We start from the raw sequence: 12,593 nt of genomic DNA, 5'->3' as shown, positions 1-12,593 counted from the left end.
TATCTGCTGAAGGGTGAAGGCCAAGCACCTTAAGCCAGCTGGTACACTCCAGCCTTTACCCATTCTCTCCTAGAAGTGGAAGGAGATCGGTATGGACTTCATTACTGGATTGCCTCAAACATCTAACGGGTATGACTTGATTTGTATCAATGTGGACTGGTTGATCAAGTCAGCTCATTTCTTGCCCGTCAAGACCACATACTCAGTCAAGCAATATGCGGAGTTGTATCTCACTCGGATTATTTGTCGTCATAGAATTCTGAAGAAGATTGTCTCTAATAGAGGCACTCAGTTCACCTCTCATTTTTGGAAGAGCCTTCTTGAAGCCATGGGAACCGAGCTCTTCCATAGCAGCACATATCATCCTCAAACCGACGATCAAACTGAGAAGGTGAATCAAATTCAAGAGGACATGCTCCGAGCTTGTGTTCTCATGTATGGGAAGAAGTGGGAGATTTGCTTACCATTTGTGAAATTCTCGTACAACAACAGCCATCAAGCAAGCCTTGAAATGTCATCGTTTGAAGCTCTCAATGGCCGAAGATGCTGAACGCCATTGAATTGGTCCGAATACGGTGAAAGAGCTTTTCTAGGCTCGAATTTGGTCAAAGAGGCAGAAGAGCATGTTCTGTCTATTCGCAAGTGTCTTCTCACAGCTCAATCTTGTTAGAAGAGCTATGCCAATCACCATCGGTATGAACTTATGTTCAAAATTGGAGACTTTGTCTATCTTAAGGTTTCTTCTCTCCGAGGAACACAATGCTTCCAAATGAAGGGAAAAATAGTGCCCTGTTATGTGGGCCCTTTTCGGATTGTTGGCTGGCATGGTGAAGTGGCTTATCAGTTAGAGCTACCTCCATCCCTCTCCGTCGTACACAACGTCTTCCATATCTCACAATTGAAGAAATGCCTTCGAGATCCCCCCGAAGTCATTGAAGTGGCGATTCAAGAATTGCAACCGGATCTATCTTATTGCGAGCATCCAATTTGCATTCTTGATGAAGCCGAACAGAAGACACGATATCAAGCTATTAAGTTGATCAAGGTTCAATGGAGTAATTACTCCGAAGACGAAGCGACGTGGGAACATAAAGATCGGCTTCGTGCCAATTATCTTGAGTTCTTCTCCCACTTGTGAGTGCTACTTTAGTATTGTTCCTCACAACATGGCATATTGATATTCTCCGAATCATTCTATTATTGCGCCAATAATGAGGTTCCAAGATTCATCGTACTCTTCCCCGACTCGTACCGAATCTTGGGACGAGATTCTTTTAAGGCGGGAGGGGAGGTTTGTCATGTCCCACATCCATAATCACGTAATTAAGCATAATCATGATTCTTAAGAATTATGCTTAATTTTGAGTAATTTTATTTTTGAATGCTGGAGCACTTCGTTTTGAGTCAAATGGATGAGAGAAAGAAAATCGAGAGAGAAAAGAATAGATTTCGCAATTAAAACGGACTTCTTTCTCTAACACGTGCGCCCCACCAGAGTGGGCCAACCACTCTCTCCTTCTCTCCACTTGGGTAGTAGCCCACTCCCTCTCTCTCTCCCTCTCTCACATGTGCTCCTCCCCTCTCCAACCGGCCAAGGCAAGCAACAACTCCCCTCTCCCTCTCTCAAGCACTCTCTCCTTCTCCCCCAAAATCCCACCTCAAGGGAAAGAATCGAGGTATGCATGTGGTACTCACTCACGCATTCCCAATCTCACAAGCTTCTCATCCATCCAATTCATTTTCATTTTTCCCGAAGGATTCGACCCGTTCTCGACTCATTTTGGTGTTCTTGGTGAAGCACAAAGAGCACCGACATTCTTCCTATTCCCGAGTTTTTCCACTTTTCCCCGACGGTCCCCAAGCTCGATAAAGCATATTAGGTGAGTCTCCTAGCCTCCTATGTCATAGATGCATGTTTTGGTTGGATGAATCCCGAATTTGGAGCTAAGATTGTGAAGTTGGTGTGTTCTTGAGCTTTGGAGTGAATTAGAGGGATTTTGGTGAGATTTGAGTTAGAAATCGAGTTGCTAGGTTAGTCAGTGAGTTCTAAACTCTATAAACTATCTCATACATATTTTCCTTTGTTATGGAGAGGCTTGCAAATCAAATTGGTCAAGTTTTCCCCTCTGAGTTGCTCTCTGCAGAAATCTGGATACTCTGGATAAAAGTCCGGACGGTCCAGACTTCATAGGGAAAACCCCCTTGTTTTGTACTCAGAAATCGTTAGGGTTTAGGGTGCAATTTGATTCTAAAACCATTTACATAGTGTATATGCATGTCTTTGTAGCATAGATTCAACATGCAAGTCGAATCGATTGACGAAACGACACGAACACGTCTTCACAGAAATCTGGAGAGTTCGAAGAAAAGTCTGGAGACTCTGGAACAACACGTTCTTTGTAGAACCCTGGATAGTCTGGAGAATTATTCGGAGACTCCACAGTTTGGAGAGTCCGGATAATTATTCGGAGACTCTGCAACCCGGAGAGTTCGGAGAATTGCCCGGAGTCTCCGGCCTCCTGTACTTTTTCGACATTGTTAGATCATGAAGTTTGTTATTTCTTCACATGTCTTACACTTTTAGCATGTTGTTATGCATATTGTAGCATACATTGTCGCACTTCATTCATGCTTATCATTGTATGCGTTCTTCATTAGTGAGCGAAGAACCGGCGCGTGAGGCAAGCGCGGTTGAAGATGACGCCAATCTCCCCAAATTCTATGAGTGTTGCGCGGGTAGCATTAGGCGGTCACCTGAGCAGCAAGGCGAGTATCTAAGCATACTTCTCCCATTCATTTGGATCATATGTGTCTGTTATGTATGCGTTCGAGTCGATGTCGAGTTTATGATGGGTAGAACTTATGTTGATGCACTAATTCTTCTGTCGTGAATAATTGTTGATCCATATCTTTGTAGCTTGGGTTTAATATGATGTTGTCTATCTTAAAATATTATTGGTGATGCTTAGCAAGTGCTTAGATCCTCGGTAGAAGTCGAGTAGTGAAATGTTTCATCATTCGTGAGCATAGGCTTTAATTACTTGTACAATGATCACAATGATGGGTAATAGCATTGGTTGGATGAGTAGTGAGAATCAGATGAGATATGTGCGGTGTTAGGGGTGTTTCTCCTGCCCGGATACGGAGTTCCCCTGGGTAGGTCGGGAGATGATCCGAACACCATAGACCGCTTGCATCGCTTAGGCACCGATCGTAGTTGCTGTTGGCTCTAGCACTTATCGTACTTACCACATGGTGATGTAATGGTAAGACAAACCAAATACCTCTATAGCTGTGATCATTTGGATTTGAAAATCAATGGTGTGAGTGGGTAGGCTTGTAGAGATATTTATGGTTGCTCCGGGAGTTAACCAAAGTGGGCTCTACACCGAGCGATGCATGATTCAAATGGTTAGAGCTTGTTGGAAAAGTTTGACATGAGTACTCCCTTGTATGGACCTGTGTAGTCGTGCAAGCCATGTGATCCTCAAGTGTTGTGGGTAAAGTTGTACCCTCTGCTGGGTGTAAAAATATTTTAAAATACAGTGCTCTCGGTTATGACCATGCTTTTGTATATTTGCAGCAGTCGTAGAGTTGCGAGTGTGGATTGATGTGATTGATGGTTTGAGATGGTGCTTTACAGATATTAATCCTATAGTTCCTTTTACAATATGTTCGGTTGATATTTATGGGCTAGTATATTACTTTGGTCAAGTATAGATGCTCACATATGTGTATGTCAAATTTGCTTTTGTATATGAAATTTACTTAACCATGTGGCCGCAGCCTTGCTAACATCCAAATGCATAATCCTTGGAGTCGGGCTATTATAAGTGTCCATTATGAATTAAGTCTTGCGAGTACATTTGTACTCACGCTGCTATTTCAAGTGCTACCGACAATGAGGAGTTGGTCTTTGGCTACTTCACGCTTACCGAGGGTGGTGATGGGCATGAGTAGGTAGCTACTTGGAGGTCGTGCTTTTTGTGCTGGAGTCTAAGTGCATATGGCTCCATCATTCTTTTATTGTATAGTCTTTAGTCTTCCGCTGCGTAGTTTCTTTTGTTGGTTAGGAGTTGAATCGGTTTTTATCTCTTCCTAGTTCTCTTTTGTTATAAATTGTAATAACTTGGTAAATACTTAAGAACTTATAATCTAATATTAATTAATCGCTCTTTATTAAGTTGTGTTGCGATGTTAAGTGTTGGAAATGCATGTATTCTGATCTTAGGCACAAAACACGTGCCTGGACTATCAGGATGGTATTCTGATTAGTCATGAGAGTTGTGATTAAGGTAATGATCGACTTAATGACTAATTAGAATACTATTTGGACGGTTCCTCATACCGTTCTTCATTAGGTTGCTGTCGTGGCCTCGTTTCATTGCCGCCGACGCGGTTGCCCTTCATCGTGGTGCGTTGCCGCCTATTCTACTGCCGCACGTCACGGCTCATCCTATCCCGGACCCGCCTGTCACGGATCCGCCGCCCTACATCACGCCCGGCCATCTCCTATCGTGGAACTAAGCCGCTACCCACCCGGTCATCGTCGCGACCCAATCTGCTGCCCACCTGGTCAATGTTGCGGCCACCTCCCATCGTGGAACCAAGATGCGGACCATCTGGTCCCCTTCACGCATGACTGTAGCGTAAAGTCGCTCATCTTCATCGTGCGGATCTGCCTGTGCAGCCCATTGTCACGCTCCGTCGCCACTCCTCTTTGTTGAGTGGAGTCGGCCTGCCTCCATCTGTGTCTTATCGTGGAAAGCAGCACCGCGCATCACGGTTTCGTCTTCCTTCTGACTTGTTCTGTACTGCTTGGGAGGCTCTATTCTGTTCGGTGGAAGACCATATGGCCTTAGCTGACTTAAACTTAGAGAGACTGTATTAAGGGGTTATGATCTAGCTTTTTATTTAACTGAAGCTCTCCCGACACCTGGTGTCATTTGATTCTCTTATTTTCCGCAAAACAGGATTTTAGCTGGGGTCAAGGGGCCATCAAACGATCGAAAGCAAAGTAATACTCATCAATAGACATATTAGCTAAATTCCTAGGAGATGTGATCTCGTGTATCTAAGGGTTACTCTATATTCACAGTATCATATGTAACATTTTATTAGCTCAATTATTTTTTTCATCCATAAATTGCATTTATTGTTGGTTATGCCACGTGCCACATCATAAATACAGTATCCCTCAAATCAAAGCGACCAGGGTTTAAAGGATTATTATCCTCAGAAAATCACAAGTTTTGTGGCCCAGGTGCCCAAATCACTAGTTCTGGTGTACAACTCCAATTTTTCTGGTCACAAGGTCTCGCAAAATCACATCACATTTCCATCCTAATCCCAGCAAAGTTTGGCCATTTTGCTAAAATAATGTTCAAAACTATCGAGAATTTATACACAACTATCTATTGTTAGAATATGAAAAATATGAATGCAGTGTAGTTATCAAAGAGTTTTGCAAAGAGAGACACATTTATATAGATTTAAGCCTCCAAGTTAAATAATAACTCTACGTTTTGTCTTACCTTATTATTTTTAAGATCATAAAGTACAAATAATAGAATTGTGTGTCAACCTAATTCTATGAACTAGATGGATTTCTGCGTTCCAAAGACTACCCGCAGGTTTCTTCAGCTTAAGGCCATGAAAGCAACACTGCAACACACATGCATCCCTCTAAGATGAGGCTCATCCAACTACACCTTTCACCATCTTACGAGGGTAATAATGAACGCAACATGCGCAAAACTGCTTATTTCTTACGCGTCCAGTTTTCAAACAACCAATCAGGTAAACAAAACTCTATCCCATCGCTGGAACCTTGTTTTCTCACAACACATTCACCATACAAGCACAGCCCATATAAATATGATCTGAACAAAAAAAAAGGATAATTGAAAAGAAAAACATGCACAAAAAAATGCAGGTAGAAGCTAAAATTCACAGCTGCCTTCCTCCGTCCTGGTTGAAGTGGAAAACTATTGTCCAATGCAAAGCAACCCCCTAGTACACAAACTTGAAATACAGAGTCACAAGGATTGCCAACAAAAGGAGGGCTATGATGAGACCGATAATCCACTTGTTTCTATCCATTCTCCTCACCATGCCTCCAATGATCCTTCTGCTCTTGCCAATATTGTCATCCACACTGTGCAGCTACAGTGCCAAATAAGGTTTTAACAAGGATTAAAAAAAGATATGCACACAACACAAAACAACAGCATGTTCATCATGGACTATGGCATCATCCAGTTGCCCGTATTTGTTTGAGCTTAAATTATGTACTCTTACAAGTTGACATTGAAGAACAAGCATATACCATGCTTGACTAATCCAAGTTGAAGCATTATATGATCTTATAACCTTATACACTTGCTGACAATTGGCTCAATTCATCTATTTTATACTGATGCCCATCTATTAAAACACACACGAGTGCATTCAGTGTTTTAAGCGTGTTCCCACAGAGGTACGCATGTGATCGGAGGCACACTCATGTGTGGTGTGAGTGTATCTTCCTTGTAATATAACACGTAACTTACAAAGGGTTCATCAAGCTAGGTTTGACTTGTGGGACTGTTTCTGCAATCCCTATCAAAGTGTCCAATGTTTGTCAACTACATCAGTCACGAATAATGAAGTTCACAAATAAGAAAGGGGAACCTTTAAAGAAAAAAAAAAGTAAGGGTCTATCCATGACAAGAAATGAAAAAAATGACGAGTCAGTTAAACCCAGTCAAGGTAGATACTACAAAGAACCTGTAAAAGGCGGTGAAGAAAGTAAGTTCGGGTTCTATAGTATCTTGTTTAATGTTTATTGACATGAATAGGTATAGTAAATATAAGTATACACATACAAACTTTTATGCATACATATTTTGTTGAGAGTAGACTATGATGCAAAGCTTTGAGCTACACTTCATCTAACATAAAACACATTCAGCTAGAGAGAAACAACGATTTCTTTTAAGCAAATCACATAGTAATGGAGCTTAAAATTATTTTGAGATTAAAAATGGCACATAAAAAACAAACCAATTGGTCTAAACAAGACAACTAGCTAAACAGTTGCTTACTGTATCATGAGCATGCAAGAGAGATTGGCGCTGCTGATGCAGATCATGCAAGATGGAGACCCCAAGATCTTCAGTCTCCAGCATAGTTCTATGGCTATCTCTGAGCCTATCAGTTGTTTGGTTCTGCCTTTCTGTTGTCCTGAGCAGTCTTGACCTTTGATCAGCAGAAACCTGTTTGATTATCCAAATACATCATTGGACTTTCATGGAGGCGGTCATCTTTTGATTGACAAGGTTGAAGGATAAGCTCACATAACTAACAAGTCAAATAAACTAAAATTGATGATAACTCAGAAATATGCACATAAGAAAGGACCACAACCTCAGACTTCATCGGGATATGAATGTTGCAGATAAATGGCTAGAGCTTAGAATGCATGGAGTCATATGGACAGCATATGCTATAGCATGGAGCACATATTAGCACTTTGTGCACATCAGATTGGTATATACCTACTTTAACAAATATTAATCCATATATTCGACGAACATGGACGATGGTCTTTCATTATTCAGGGAGCGTCTATGAAGTATCCATTCACTATATGAGTCCACGAAACAACCTATGAGCATGTCCTGATGCATTGCTTGGAGATTTAATACTTCACTCACTCCGGTAACGGGAAAGAGCTAAGTGTACACTGGTATTCTAATCCTGGTGATACAATTCTAGGAGGTAAGCCAAATTAACCCTGACCAAACAGGTACTTAGTGTTTGTTTATCATTTCCAACACGTGCAACCTATAAAATGCTGATTCAAAGATAGGTACATCATGCATTACTTGTTATCCAACAAGCTTGATCACCTCCAAAGTAGGGACCGATCATGAATTCAGAATAAGCAATATACCACCATGGTGATCCTTGGAGCATGGTACATTTGGAAACACCGTAATGAGTGTGTTTAATGGAAGGTCACCTAACACTCAGCTGGTGTTGCATGGGATCCATGAGGAGGACTCACTTCGGTGCTCGGCTGGAGCTCATGGTCTGACCTCTCTGATGCAATGATCAGGTGTTGGTTAGTGTGGTCGCCTAATCTAATTTGTGGCACGCCTGGTCACTGAGTGAGAGCCGGACTGTGTGGGTGTTTGTCCGGCATGTGTGTGTGTGTGCTCTCTTTCGTTTTGTCTTATTGTTTCTACTGTTTTCTTTCCCTCTTCTCTTAATATAATGACACGCAGTCCTCCTGCGCATTTGAGAAAAAACATACCCCCAACGTATCTGCCATTCCTGACTCCAGCAACTCCTCCCTCGCCCCTTGCTGGGCATTACCAGTGGTGATCCTCTTCAGCGCTCCCTTGAGGTTGTTAAGATCTGACTTGTACTCCCTGAGCTTTGCTAGGAGCCCAGCTCTCATGCTCGGTTGGAGATTCCTTGCTTCAAGATCCATCTTCTTTATCTGGACAAGAAAAATTGCATTAACAATATTCCAGCACATCCAATTTATTCATATCTAGCACCACAAAACTCTAGATTTGTGCACTAGCCTGGTCCTAGGAACAAAATGTTCCCTTCACTAAGACACTGATCTAATCATTAGAATAAAATCTTTCCCAGTTTGATAAAAAAATACTAGTATAGGAAGGATCTTTCCTTGTTTCTAACAAATCAACCTAATTCCTTAACCAACTTTTGTTTGGTTTGAGAGAGTACTATATTGGTTAGCTACTTAGTAACAAAGAACAAGCGGCTGCATTTCGGGAAACAGAATAACAAAACAAAACAAAGGAAAAGGGATAACCAGCGCCTCGGCGCCATCGATGCCGGATTTGATCTCCGCCGCCTTCTGCTTCAGCTTGTCTGCAAGAAACGGAAACAACCATCCCCGCATAAAGATCAAGTAAATTCGGAGCGAGTCCCCACCCAAGATTCCTTCCAGGAAATAAAGAGATTTAGGAGAATGGGTTACCTCCCTGAAGGGCGGCGGCGGCTGTGCATTTGCGGGTGAGGAAGGCGGAGGCCTCGCAGTACTGGCGCTCGTAGCCCTCGAACACCTCGCCCATGGCGATCCGATCCCGACCCCGACCCCGGTCGCCGCCGGCCGGATAAACCCCTCGGAATCTTCTCTCCTTCGGTGCGATCAGACGGGTCGGGGCGAAGGAACAGGAAGGGAAAGGGCCGCCTCCGCGACCGGGCTGGACTCGGCTGGATTAGTAATGGATTAACGCAGAGGAGTACTGTTTGCACTATAATACTCTACGCTAGGTAAACATCATTTACAGTAGCTAAGAACTACGTATCTGACATGTCACTGTAGTGACTGTAGCATCCTATCCTAACCTGTCGCCGTGCAATCAATCACTCGGATGGGAGCTAATGCAGATCCTTTGCATTAGCTCCTTCAATGCAAAGAATCCGTTTCCAACCAGGCTAGTTTTACACGAGCTGGATAGAAAGGGGAAATCTTGGGTGCAAACGGCTCCTTTTGTGCAATCGTGCAAACCAACGATATAGACCGTGCGATCCGCATCCAACGGAGTACCGCGATCCCACCCATCCTGCTGGTTTTTTTGCAGATACCCCCCTGCGCCCTCACCATTTCGTGCCGACTGCCGAGTTTGCCCGAGCGAGGGGTCTCCGCCGTCGCGCCCGTCACCGTTGTGCCCGTCGCCGCCGCGCACGTCGCCGAGCCTGTAGCCGTCCAGGGCGTCACCGCCGAGCCTGACACAGCCGAACCTGACGCAGCGGAGCCCGTCGACGCCGAGCCAGTTATCGCAGACCCCATCGCCCCCGAGAAGCGATGCCGGACTCGGCCAGGGCAGCTCGCGCGGGGGGAGATGGCCGGAGAGGAAGGAGATGGCCGGCCGGGCTTCTCAGCCGAATTGTGGGCGGCAGCTCGAGGCGCGAAGGAGCACGCGGCGGCTTGGGCTAGCGGTGGCGCGTGCGGGCGGCGCGAGGGCTGTGCGGCGGCGCGGGATGCAGAGCGCGGCGGCGACAGTAGCCAGGACGGCGCGCGTACGAGCAGCGGCGCGGCGCGATGCAACGGCGCAGGGAAGAGCCGAGATGGCGCGGTGGCTCAGCGGGAAGGAGTAGAGGGTGGTGGCGGCGCGCTTGTGCTGCGGCCACGCACGAGAGGAGAAGGCCGGCCGGGCTCGGCCAGGGTAGCACGCGAGCGGGGCCGCGGCTGGGCCAGCTGAGCGGCGCGGCGCGGTGCCAGTGGGCGGGACGGCGACACGCGCACGACGGGGAGAAGCATAGCACGGCGGCGGCGTCGGGTTCGGCTGTGTCAGGCTCGGCGGCGACTCCCTGGACGGCTACGGGCTTGGCTATGGGCTAGGCGATGTGCGCAGCGGCGACGGGCACAACGGCGACGGGCACGACTGCGGAGACCCCACGCTCGGGCAAACTCGGCAGTCGGCACGAAATGGTGAGGGCGCAGGGGGTATCTGCAAAAAAACCAGCAGGATGGGTGGGATCGCGGTACTCCGTTGGATGCGGATCGCACGGTCTATATCGTTGGTTTGCACGATTGCACGGAAGGAGCCGTTTGCACCCAAGATTTCCCCGGATAGAAAATGGAATTGATCTGCGCTCATGGCCTAGGCTCATTCCATCACTAGAGCAGTGCTGGCTTTAGTAGCTTTTGTATAATGGCTGTTTATTTTTTATTTTGATTATAGAATATAGCTTCAAAAATAAAAACAAAAATAAACAGTCTCAATATAAAAATTAATTTTCACAATCTATAAATAAAGTTGTACAATAAAATCCCTTAATCTATAATCTGGTGAAAAAAAAATTCTACAAATTCTATTGATTAAACTGAAGTCTTACCATCTAAATCTAAAATACACAAGCCCTTAGTCCATATTAGCATCTACTACTCCAATTATAACTGCGGCCGTGAGGACAAAAAAAGTTACTGTTGGCAATAGATTAACGGAGGAAACATGCACATATGTTAGGTTTCGGAATGAATAACATCAACTTTGTTATTTTTCTACCGCATGAGAATTAACTTTTTTTACTCCCAATCACCTAAAGATACAACAACATATATAGCTTAAAATTGCACTTTAGCTGGATCATCATCCGGTAGTTTTAAAAGGTGACTGAAAGTAACGAATTTTCAATTATTTCTGACCCAAGGTAATATTATTCAACACATATGGTATGACACATTTTAGTTGATAAACAATGAACTAAAACAAAGCAGAGTCATATTTTGGTTTATTTAAGGTCGAGACATTTTGCACAAAAGAAGCATACTTTAGTCACACCACAAACTCTCGTTAAAATAACCTAAGAATGCTTTGCACATGTCCTTGTAAGTTTAATTCTAATATTTTTTTCCACTTGCCAGCACTTGGAGATGACCATAATACATCCTTTTTCCCAATACTTGCCATTTTGAATCATATTTTTTTCGCATAAAAATATCATTTGTCTATCTCTATGGTTTTAGTAGTATAATTAGGTATTGCTTGGTTATTGTATGGGAGATGATCTTATGTGGGATGATTCAGCTGGATGGGTTGGTACATATATGATGTTTGGTTAGCTGTATAGGATGATACATATTTATGTTTGGTTGACTGTATAAAATGGGACAACTTGATACAAGATTATGTTTGGTTGTCTGAACTTGTGGAGTGATCACATCAAATTAAATTAAAGGAAGAATTATAAAGGAACTCACTTTTTCACTATATAACTTAGGGCTCCAGTTTTTTTTTTTGTCAAGAACTCATCCTTTCGAGTGAGGTCTTTGATCTCGACGACGCTACTTTTGCCAATGCCGTCGACAAGGGGAAAGGATCGACCAACGAGGAGGCCGAGGGGTCTCTTCGATCGAAGAGATCGTCCCCGTCTTCTCATCTATTGTCGGATCCGTGCCCTCTCAAGCGCAAGCGAAGGAGCCCTCAGGTATGCTGATTGAAGTTTTTATTATCTTCTTATTTCCTTTCAAATTATCAAGTAGATATCTGAATGTATTCGGTTTGGATGAGTGGCCTTTTGTTAGGGAAGGCGAGTGTACCATCCCAATAGCCTTCACGAGCAACCGCCACTCCTGATGACCCGACCGAAAAGGTAACTCTTTTCGAGTTATCGATTTCCTTTCGGTCATTCTATTAATGACGAGTTGCATGGATGGCTCTTTTTTAGGAGACATCTAGCGCGTCCTCACAATCACCAACTTGAGAGACTGTCATGTCTGATGACTCAACTAGAGAGGTAATTTCAATCGAATTATCGCTCTTTAGTTGGTCATACTTTCACTCGATAATACATTCTTATTATCCAGTTCTTTGTAGGCTACTAATGACTTGACTTTGTCTGGTCCATGTGTAACTCTTCCACCGGCTTCGCCTACCGGACCAAGAACAAAGAAGGTGACCACAAAAAGGCAAAAGTAAAGCATCATTTCACATTTTCCTATTTCAAAAAGGTTTGTCCTGGATTTTGATCTCGACTGATTGATTGGCAGTCCTTTCTTTTCCTTTTCTCTTATTCTATTGATTACAGACTATCAACTGAGATGCAAACCAAGGCTGCCAGTGCCT

General features: G+C 44.0%; 1 protein-coding gene across 1 annotated transcript; it reads right to left on the bottom strand.

The window, feature by feature from the left end:
• Positions 1-5,731: 5,731 nt before the first annotated feature.
• LOC133904714 (vesicle transport v-SNARE 13-like) lies at positions 5,732-9,283 on the bottom strand. The gene is made up of 5 exons (XM_062346217.1): positions 8,999-9,283; positions 8,831-8,889; positions 8,300-8,488; positions 7,086-7,256; positions 5,732-6,165 (listed from the first exon to the last, which is right to left on the bottom strand). The coding sequence occupies exons 1-5, from the start codon at positions 9,090-9,092 to the stop codon at positions 6,013-6,015; spliced, it is 666 nt and encodes a 221-aa protein (XP_062202201.1). The 5' UTR covers positions 9,093-9,283; the 3' UTR covers positions 5,732-6,012.
• Between the last annotated feature and the right edge of the window lie 3,310 nt (positions 9,284-12,593).

Source organism: Phragmites australis, chromosome 2, assembly GCF_958298935.1.
Source record: "Phragmites australis chromosome 2, lpPhrAust1.1, whole genome shotgun sequence".
NCBI classification, from domain to species: domain Eukaryota; kingdom Viridiplantae; phylum Streptophyta; class Magnoliopsida; order Poales; family Poaceae; genus Phragmites; species Phragmites australis.
The sequence above is the reverse complement of the archived record's forward strand: the minus strand, read 5'-3'. Positions and strand labels throughout refer to the sequence as shown.

Excerpts from the sequence above, each read along its gene's own strand:
- LOC133904714 (XM_062346217.1), bottom strand. The coding sequence starts at position 9,092 with ATGGGCGAGGTGTTCGAGGGCTACGAGCGCCAGTACTGCGAGGCCTCC. Across the intron at positions 8,489-8,830 it reads TCGATGGCGCCGAGGCGCTG|ATAAAGAAGATGGATCTTGA; the intron begins GTTATCCCTTTT and ends TTTCTTGTCCAG. Across the intron at positions 6,166-7,085 it reads TCTTGCATGCTCATGATACA|CTGCACAGTGTGGATGACAA; the intron begins GTAAGCAACTGT and ends TTGGCACTGTAG.